The sequence below is a fragment of the Cynara cardunculus genome, assembly GCF_001531365.2.
Source record: "Cynara cardunculus var. scolymus isolate 2C chromosome LG 17, CcrdV1, whole genome shotgun sequence".
NCBI classification, from domain to species: Eukaryota; Viridiplantae; Streptophyta; class Magnoliopsida; order Asterales; family Asteraceae; genus Cynara; species Cynara cardunculus.
The window spans coordinates 2,950,705-2,961,395 of NC_037544.1; the positions used below are offsets into that span (position 1 = coordinate 2,950,705).

Sequence of the window (10,691 nt, forward strand, 5' to 3'; positions counted from 1 at the left end):
TGTTTTGTTATGAAGTTTTGTAACACCCTAAGATACATTTGCATATAAATATATATTTACATATATCAAGAAATGTAATTTATACATTTGATATCATTATATATCTTACAAAAGCTATATTACAAAATAGCTAACAACTTTTTCCATAATAAATATTCAGATACAAAAGAATAATATGCTAACCCAATAACCCAGATATTCATAATTTCTCTTCCCCCTTGTCCTCTGGTTATCATAAGTTTCAAGTGTAAAAAAATGTTCTTACGGGTCTCACAAAATCATGCTGGTCTCACGTGAACCCAACCATATATATATTATTAAATGTGATCATATTCTCCAGTAAGAAGTAAGATCAGGGAATGGAAATTGGGGTCCCGCTCCATTCCCATGTTTAACTATTCACGATTATACAGGATTTTGTATTATTATTGTTGCATTCAAATAAATATTTGTATATTAAAACATATACCTATATATACGTTTGAATATTCATATTTTAAGAAAATATGAGAATATTTTTAGACTTCCAAATTATATATATTACACATAATAATTTAAAATTAGAATAAATTATAAATAATTATTATTTATCAACAATTTTTTATTATTTTAGATTTGTCTTTATCTCTTAAATGTTGTTAGCATATATTATTGAAAATTTCTTATAATGATGCATGTGTTGTTGATAATGATGTGATTTTGCTGTCATAATAATATGATAATACCTTGATAAATCGAATATTTCTTTAATATTTTACTTTTCTCTCGATCCTTCAAGAATTGTGCATTAAAAAAAATGACGGGCTTACGAATGTTCTTGCATATGTGTAAATCACATGTGTTCTCGTTTGAACCACACACACGCAGGCATGCACACACTCACCCAGCCACCCACACACGATTACGCTCCTTTGGGTGTGTTTAATCATACATGACTAAATGTCTATGTGTTGTCAATGAAATATATGTTTAATCATATATGATTAAGCTTGTGTATTATGCGTGTAATCATTTATACTATTGAAATTTCACACATTTTCGTAAAATGTTTTGTTTCTTGTTTGAACCTACCCTACTAGTCTATTATATATAATAATGTTTATATAATATATATATATATATATATATATATATATATATATATTAATAACGTGTAAAATTTTATATAATGTTTGTTAAGTTTATGTTTATATTTCTTTTTAACTAAATGTATAAATTACCAAAAGAGATGCACGACCAAAGAATGATTACAAATAATCTAACATGAGAAAATTATTGAAATCATTTTTGCAGCAACAACAAATAGATATGGCAAAAAATATTAATGATGTTGATAGATATTTAGGTGATGAATCCATCGATCCAAAGACTCCCTCGTTTGATGTTGTATTTTGGTGCAAAAAAAAAAAAATGCTAATAGCTATAACTTTTGAGTACAACAAGATTAGGTTTATAGCATACCTAAAATTTCTAAGCGTCCTGATATGATATTTTTTAGGATAAAACAAAAAAAATATCATATCTTAAATGTTACAAATATGTTTATAGGACGATTTTGGGATTCTTAACAAATTTTTAGAACATTTTATATTTTTAGAACATTTTATAGAATAAAGTGCCGTATTAGTTATTTTATATGACATTTATTTGAAAATGTGACAAATGAACACAAATATCCTATAAATAGATGAGTTTATAGGACACTTTTCAAAATGTTACTAAAAAATAACTAATATGATAATTTATTTAAAAAACATTCTAAAAAGCTTTTCGAAATACCCATTTAAATAGGACATTATATAGTTTGGTCCTATAAACTTAAGTCGTATGAAATATTTTATTCGTCAAATTTATTAATTAATCCACCAATCCAACCAAAATCGGCTCAACCCGCAAGAGTTGGGTTGGATTGGTTATACTTTTGAATGAGTTGAGTTGAGATTGTTACAAACCGTCATAATTGGATTGAGTTGTAAAAATGTCGTAGACCGTCCAGCTCAACTTGCATACACCTCTAATGAATAGGGTAGTTTATTTATCACGAATCACATATTTATGATAAATGATAAACATAGACGTGTTATTCATAATGAATCGTACGTTTATGATGTATATGAACATGTCATATTTATTATAAATCACGTATTCATGATAAATATGGATGTGTTATTTATCATGAATCACATATTTATGGGGTATTTGGGATTGCTTATTTGAAACAACTTATGCTTTTCTACAAAAGTACTTATCAACTTATTATAACTCAGAAGGGTTTAACTTTTTCAAAAACTCCTCATCATCGATTTTACACCGATATAAATTGTTTATCCAAATATTTAAAATCCATGTTTTCCACAATCCCCTTTGAAAATGTGTCTATATAATTGGACCTCAGTAGAGCTCTTAGAAGCACACCTAAAGACGATGGCTTCTTTCAGCTTCTCCACTCTTCCCACCACCTTCTCTGGTTCGCCTTCATTTTCCAAAGCATCGTCCCATCGCTTCAAAGTCTCATGCAACGCCGCCTCAGGTGACACCAACCACCCTGAAACCACCCCAAAACTCATAACATCACTTGACATGACTCACAATGTCGACCGGAGAAACTTGCTTTTGGGCCTCGGCGGTCTCTACGGCGCTGCTAACTTCACCTCTCTCCCGTCGGCCTTCGCCACTCCCATCGCTGCTCCCGACAATATTGCAGATTGCGTGACGGCGAGTTCAAACCTACAGAACCCCACAGACGTTGTAAGGGGTTTAGCTTGTTGCCCACCAGCACTCTCTAGTAAACCAGAAATTTACACCTTGCCGGTGAACCCCGTGACCCGTATTCGACCCGCAGCACAGCGAGCCACACCCGAGTACATCGAGAAGTATAAAGCAGCAATTCAGGAAATGAGGAAACTCCCAGATGACCATCCACACAGTTTTAAGCAACAAGCTATGATCCATTGTGCTTACTGCAATGGCGGTTACAATCAAGAACAAAGTGGTCACCCGGAACTACAACTCCAGATCCACAACTCCTGGCTCTTCTTTCCATTCCACCGCTGGTACCTCTATTTCTACGAGAGAATCTTGGGAAAGCTGATTAACGATCCGACCTTCGCTATACCGTACTGGAACTGGGACCACCCCACCGGCATGATGCTTCCTGCAATGTTCGAAGACGCTGACCCAGATACTACACCCAAACAAAACCCTATATTTGATCCTTACAGGGATGTCACACACCTCCCACCAGCTATCCTTGATGCCGAATATGCTGGTGCAAACACTGGCGCTGATTGTGTAAACCAGATAAGCAGTAATCTGGCTTCAATGTATAGGCAGATGATAACTAACGCCACTGATACAACAAGCTTCTTTGGTGGCGAGTTTGTGAGTGGGGATAATCCCCTTCAAGCGGACACACTTATAGCGGGGTCCATAGAGAGTGGGATTCACACGGCGATGCACCGATGGGTGGGTAACCCTAGGATGGCGAACAACGAGGACATGGGAAACTTCTACTCGGCTGGGTATGACCCTGTCTTTTACGTCCACCATGCCAACATCGACCGGATGTGGAAAATCTGGAAAGATTTAGGCATCCCAGGACACGTAGAACCCACCTCCGACGACTGGAATAATGCATCATACGTGTTCTACGATGAGAACGAAAGGCTTGTACGTGTCTTCAACAAAGACTCTATAGACATCGGCCGAATGGGATACGACTACGAAAGGTCCTCAGTCCCCTGGCTCCAGAGTCGACCGGTTGCACATGCCAAGAGGTCCAAGGCTGCAGCTCAGTCGGTCGGAACAGTGAAGAAGGTGGAAGACGTGGAATTTCCGGTGAAGCTAGACCAGGTAGTTAAGGTTCTCGTGAAGAGGCCTGCAACCAACAGGACAAAGGAAGACAAGGAGAAAGCGCATGAGATTTTGTTGCTGAACGGAATCAAATTCGACGGTGAGAAGTTTGTGAAGTTCGACGTGTTTGTGAATGACGTCGACGATGGGATCGAGACCACTGCGGCTGAGAGCGAGTTTGCAGGTAGTTTCGCACAGTTGCCGCATGGCGGCCATTCCGAGAAGATGTTGATGACGAGTGGGGCGAGGTTCGGGATCACAGAGCTGTTGGAGGACATTGAAGCCGAAGATGATGAGTATGTTTTGGTGAATTTGGTTCCGAAGATCGGGTGCGATGACGCCACTGTTTCTGAGATCAAGATTGAGCTGGTTCCCATCGTTCAAACTTAAGATTTGAACTGATTGCATGCATGCATGCATGCATCTGTTTTTGATGTTGGTGCATGTGGTTGATGAGGATTTTGGCAATTCTCTTGACCAAATAATAATCTTTGTACTCCATCACTCTTGCATTTGAATTTGGATTTCAATAAATTATAAAACCTTAATGATTTTAGTGGAGTTATATTAAGAAGATGAAAACAAAAGCTCATATATATTTATTCATCGTTATAATTGAAAACTTAATAAATTCATCTATGTGAAAGTGATTAAATTTACGTAAATATGAAAATTAAGGGTTGAAAAATCCAAAGGTTCAAAATTAACGGTAGGTCTCAGGTTCAAATCGAAGTAGGACTAAAAATCCTTTTTGGTCACAAAGATTCAAATACGATGACTTCGGACTATCTGTAAAACAGATGGTCGCCCGATGAAAAAATTAAGTTAAAAGTTAATTAGATTTCATTGGGTGTGCTTTTTTATCTACTATTTTGAGAAATTTTCACGTGTTTAAATTAATAGTAAAGGACAAAATCTGGTATTATTTAATATAGGACACATGGACAGGGTAAAGCTGTAACAAAAATTGTTTTAATAGATTGTTTATAACATTTATTTTATATGATGACCGTAATAAATTTATAGAATATTTTTGTAAGTTTTAATAAGTTTTTTAAAACAATTTAATACATAAAAAATATATATTATATAAATCCATCTTTTTATAGGATAATTATTTTTATAAAATACTTTTTCAAATAATGTCTTATAAAATAGCTAATATGATGTTTTCTTTAATGTCCTAAAAACTAGTTACAAAACCCTTGAGATAAGATGTTTTACTTTTTGGTTCTATAAATTAAATCTTATAAAGTGGCTCATAAGGATTTTTAGAAATTTTTGACGTTTTAAATAGACTTGAGGTTGTCTGAAGAACCTTATGGTGAGAACATTTGTGAACCATTGGATGAATTGACTTTTTAATATAACTTAAGTTTTTCGCAGTATAAATTTTACTTTTAGTCATGACTGTAAAATTAAGTAAATAACGATCGTTGAAAATTAAAGAAAGGTATATGAATATACATCAAGTTTCTATTATGATCTTCTTACGATAAGCCTTATTCTCACTGGTACGCAACCGTAGTTAGATAAGTATTTTTTATATTAATTAATTTTTTCTCAAAAAATAGGACTACATTTTAAGACACTTAAGATCAGAGATGGACCCATAATTTTTTTTAAACGGTGGCACTATTTGATCATAAGAAAAAAAATATATAATTTTTTTTTTCAAACGGTGACACCGTTTGACTATAAGAAACAAATATACGGAATTTTTTTTTCAAACGATGACACCGTTTGACTATAAGAAACAAATATATGGAATTTTTTTCAAATGGTGGCACCGTTCGACTAAGAAAATGACACTAACATGATTCGTACTTGGGTGTGGGGTGGAATAAAAGCCTTGCAAATCAACTTTACCAAATAAAACGTGTTCTCATTGTAGTTTCAAAATACATACGGTGGCACACAACAAATTAATACGGTACTGAAGAGAAAAAATAACGTACCGACATTAAGGATACGACCATAAAGTTTACCTCAGTGTGCTTAGAAACAGTACAAAAAAATTCATGATTTTAACGTTGAAAATAATTTTTTAAAATATATCTTTTAAATTAAATATTTGTCCATAAAATAGTTGGAAAGCGTCATAAGAGACTTTGTATTGTAGTATGCTTTTAATTATTGATTTGATTAATATTATTTCTCTAAATTTAATATTCCATAAATTTATTTTTAACTAACCAGAAGGGTACTCGTGTAATGTAGCGAGATAAATCTCGATTTTAATGTTTAGTTTTTATTATTTGTCTCTGTCAATATAATACGATTTTATGTGGTTTTGAGAAAGCAATAACATTTTTATTTTTGAATGAAATATAATTTTGAAAAAAATAAATAAATCGATATTAGTATCAAATTAACTATTTAATAGTTCTCGTTTTTTGAGTGTAACTTCTTTAATTCAATTTTTTATTATAATTTAATTTAGATTTAATAACAAAGTAATTTATTTTTGGTTTAAAAAAAATAAATTTTTTATAAAGATAATAATTAAACATTCTGTTAGAACTCAATGATTATCTTAATTATATTTTAGATTTTCTATATTAAAATGGTTGTTTATCCTATATTTGATTATATTTATCTGCAGTTAATTACACGAATTCAAACATAAAACTTTAATAAGTTGTACTTATGCATAATTTACTTGTAATCTTGAATTTTAAGTAATATGCATCAATATACAATACTTCATATATAAAAAATGATTTTTAAGAGTTTTTGTCAAATGCTTTATAATATAATATAGATATAGATACTATTATTGATTTGTTCAACAAAAATATACAAAAAGATGAATAAAAAAACCAATAAATTTACATACCTAAAACGTTTAAAGAACACCCGTTCCTTGATTTTTGTTCGGTTTAGCTTTACGTGCCCCACCAACAAAGGCTTCAAAATATTTTTGTCAAGCTTTTGGGAGTAATTTACATACCTAGCTATATATTACAACAAAATTTAGGTAGTTGCATTATAACAAAATCGGTTTTATAGGACACTTTCAAATCCTAAGTGTCATAATTGACTTTTTTTTATAGGATTTAGTTTATAGGATTAAAAAGTAAAATGTCATATCTAAAGGTGATGTAATAAGTTTATATGATATTTTTTGACGTCATAATAAGGTTTTTATGACACTTTTAATATAAATAATCTCATTATCAACTTTATAGGACACTTTTGAGAAAGTGTCCTAAAAACTCAATTTTTTGTAGTAGGACAATTTTTCAAATAATGTCCTATAAAGTTGATAATGAGACGCTTTATATTAAAAGTGTTCTAAAAAACTTATTACGACATCAAAAAACGTCAGATAAACTTATTACAACACCTTTAGATATGACACTTCATTTTTTTGGTCCTATAAACTAAGTGCTATAAAGAAGTCTATTAGGACATTTAGAATTTGGAAGTGTCCTAAAAAACCGATTTTAATAAAAATAAAAGAATGTAAAAAGACCGAAATACCTCTCCATTAACGGATAAAACCCAAGACCAAATATGTAACTTACTTTACAATATCTATACTATATTATAAAACATTTGACAAAAACTCTTAAAAACCATTTTTTCTGCGTAAAGTACTGTTTATTAATGCATATTACTTAAAACTCAAGATTGCAAGTAGATTATGCGTAAGTACAACTTATTAAAGCTCTATATGTGAATTCGTGTAACTAACTGCAGATAAACATAATCAAATACAAGATAAATATCTTATTTTAAATATAAAAAAATCTAAAATATAATTAAGATAATCAATGCGTTCTAACAGAATATTTAATTATTATTTTTTATAAAATGTTATATTATTAAACCAAAAATAAATTATTCAGTTATTAAACTTAAATTAAATTACAACAAAAAAGAATTAAAGAAATTACATAAAAAATAAGAACTTTTAAATAGTTGATTTGATATTTACATTGATATTTTTTTTTTCAAATTTATATTTTATTCAAAAATAAAATCATTATTGTTTTCTTAAAAAACACATGAAATCGTATTATAACATTGACAGAGACAAATAATAAAATATAACATTAAAATCGAGATGTATCTCGCTGCATTACACAAGTACTCTTTTAGTATTTTATTAATCTATTTCACATCTAATTAGAAGTATATTTGTATGGTTAGTCAATGTTAATGCTTTAAAGTCAAAGTTCCATTTTTTCTAACAAAAATGATAGAATTTATCAAATGTGTTTCTCGTTTCTCTCTTTATGCATTTGTTTGTCGGTACTAAATGATCATCGTCAAAGAATAATTGGTGTTGTAATGATATTATCTGTAATAATTTATATAAGTGGTACAGGTACTTATTTCTATTATCTGAGTAAAAAATTGATTACTGACAATCTCAACTGGTCTCGCATGAAACCCGTTCCCTAGGCGCCGTATGTGAAGGAGGCAGCTCGTGAGTTGATTCAGCAGTACAAGCAAGCAGAGGGATTCAAATCTGATATGTTATGTATTTGAACAAAGTCAGCCCGTCTTTGCCTATCGAACTATTCGTCCGAGGGTCTTATTATATCCCATTAACTCGTGTTCTTGAATTGAAAAACTATTAAAACATAAGTTAATCGAAACTTTACACCTTCCCCTATTCGCTTTTCCATTCCATGCCCTTGTCTTGTCGTCACTTCGCTGTCTGTTACAGTGTTGCCTCCTTTCCCAATCATTGTTGATCCTTCACGTTTCTTAATCTATTTTTTAAATTACGTGTTTTACTTTTTGAAAATAATCTAGAGTGTCATTATAGCAAAATCGGGTTTATATGACATCAACGATATTTAAGGGGTCGTTTACCAAATACTTACCTGATAAGTATTTATCAATAAGATTTAACATTACTGTTACTTACTGGGTAAGATTTTAGTCCACAAAAACGACATCGCATGCAACAATTTACCCAGTAAGTGCTTACTATAGTAAGAGTCGTCCACCTCACTTACCGGATAAGGCTTTTGGTCCTTGTTTCGTTCTTACCGGGTAAGATTCTTGGTCCTTACCATATTCATCAAGCGAGTTAATGTGACTTGGTAACCACTTACCCGTGTAAGCGTTTGGTAAACGACCCATAAGTGTCTTAATAGACTACTTAAGTTTATAGAAAAACAAATAGTAAAACATTCTATATGACATTATTGTAATAAATATATATGACGTTTTTAGGCATCTTAACAAGTTTTAAAACATTTTTAAAAATAAAACGTCGTATTAGCTATTTTATATGACATTTTTGATAAATGTTTCTATAAACACATCTTTTTATAGAACACTTGTTTCTATAAGACATTTTTTCAAGCAATGTCATATAAATATGTTTTATTATAAAAATGTTTTAAAAAACTTGTTAAGACGCCTAAAAACATATATAAACTTATTGAAACAACTTTAGATACAACGGTTTATCGTTTATCAACTTGTTAAGACGCCTAAAAACATATATAAAATGTCGTATTAGTTATTTATAGGACATTGTTTAAACAAGTGTTCAATAAACACAAGTGTTATATCATAAACCGATTGTCTGAATATACTCACATGTAAATATATTTATGATTAAAATTTAAAAAAAATAAATATATCGATATGGGTATCAAATTAAAGGGAATAAAATACTTTTTTTTCTTAAATATTTTTTAATTAAAAAAATTAATTGTAGTTTAAGATTAATCTAGCTTTTTTGAGATTGAAATAAACATGGGAGTTTCAAAAGTTGATCTATTTATATAGATAATGTATTATATATGAGCTTTCAGAAACTTTTTATAAACTCCTTTTCTTATTTTTACAAAATGGGTTAAACAAGATTAGAATGGTACTTGCGCAATGCAGTAAGATATATTTTATTTTAATATTTTTTTTATATAATTAATCGAATATTTTATATTAAATAATAATAATGATTTGTATAAAAACATCCAACAAAATATTTAAGTTAGGGGTCGTTTACCTAAATGCTTACCCGGTAAGTGCTTAACATTAAAAGTCAACACTATAATTTATTTTATTGGGTAAGATTGTAGTACATCAAAACATATCCTATGCAACAATTTACCTGGTAAGCGCTTACCGAGTAAGAGTCGTCACCCTCACTTACCGGGTAAAACTTTCTATCCTTATCATCGCTCTTACCGGATAAGATTCTTGACCCCTGCCATGTTCATCCGATACAGAAAATTATCCGATAAGTATTTACTAGGAAATGAAAAAAATAAAAAAGTTAATAAACACGTGATAAAAATATAAAATAGATATCTACTTGTACCATATGTGATTTCAAATTCAGTCTTCTCACTGCAATCATGCAACCTAGACATCAATTAGTGTTAATAGATTTATTGTATTATTAATTTTTTCATGAAATTAATGTCAAAACAATTGAATATCATTTGACTGATGGATCCAAGATTTTTGTCTATCAAATGTATTTTTAAATATGGATCAGAGTTCGTAAAGTTGCCCGACGTAATTTTAACTGAATTCTGCCGTTTCGAGGGATTTTTCAAAGCTGTTTTTGTTGATTTCGATGGATTTTTTTAGTTTTTGGTCCACTTTAAGGAATTTTTCGGTTGTTTTTTGATTTCGAGAGATCTTTTTGGTTGATTTCAAGATACTTTTTTTGATTTTTTGGTTGATGTTTCTTATATCTTCTAATATTTCGGAGCATCCCTCAAAATTTAGCGGATACACCTTTCATACATAAAAAAATTCTATTTGTAAAAATAAGTTGAACGGGTGCACAGAAGCTCATTCAAGCATACATAGATCGACGCCCTAAATATGGTTATGAAATAAATTGGTTTTTGATT

At 30.7% G+C, this 10,691-nt stretch overlaps 1 protein-coding gene across 1 annotated transcript; it reads left to right on the forward strand.

Annotated features, from left to right (window-relative positions):
* The first annotated feature begins 2,424 nt into the window (after positions 1-2,424).
* Positions 2,425-4,334, forward strand: LOC112501059 (polyphenol oxidase I, chloroplastic-like). The gene has a single exon (XM_025104708.1). It carries the CDS (start codon positions 2,425-2,427, stop codon positions 4,240-4,242), a length of 1,818 nt encoding a protein of 605 aa, XP_024960476.1. The 3' UTR covers positions 4,243-4,334.
* Positions 4,335-10,691: the final 6,357 nt, after the last annotated feature.

What these genes read in the sequence shown, in the direction of transcription:
- LOC112501059 (XM_025104708.1), top strand. Translation starts at nt 2,425, where the DNA reads ATGGCTTCTTTCAGCTTCTCCACTCTTCCCACCACCTTCTCTGGTTCG.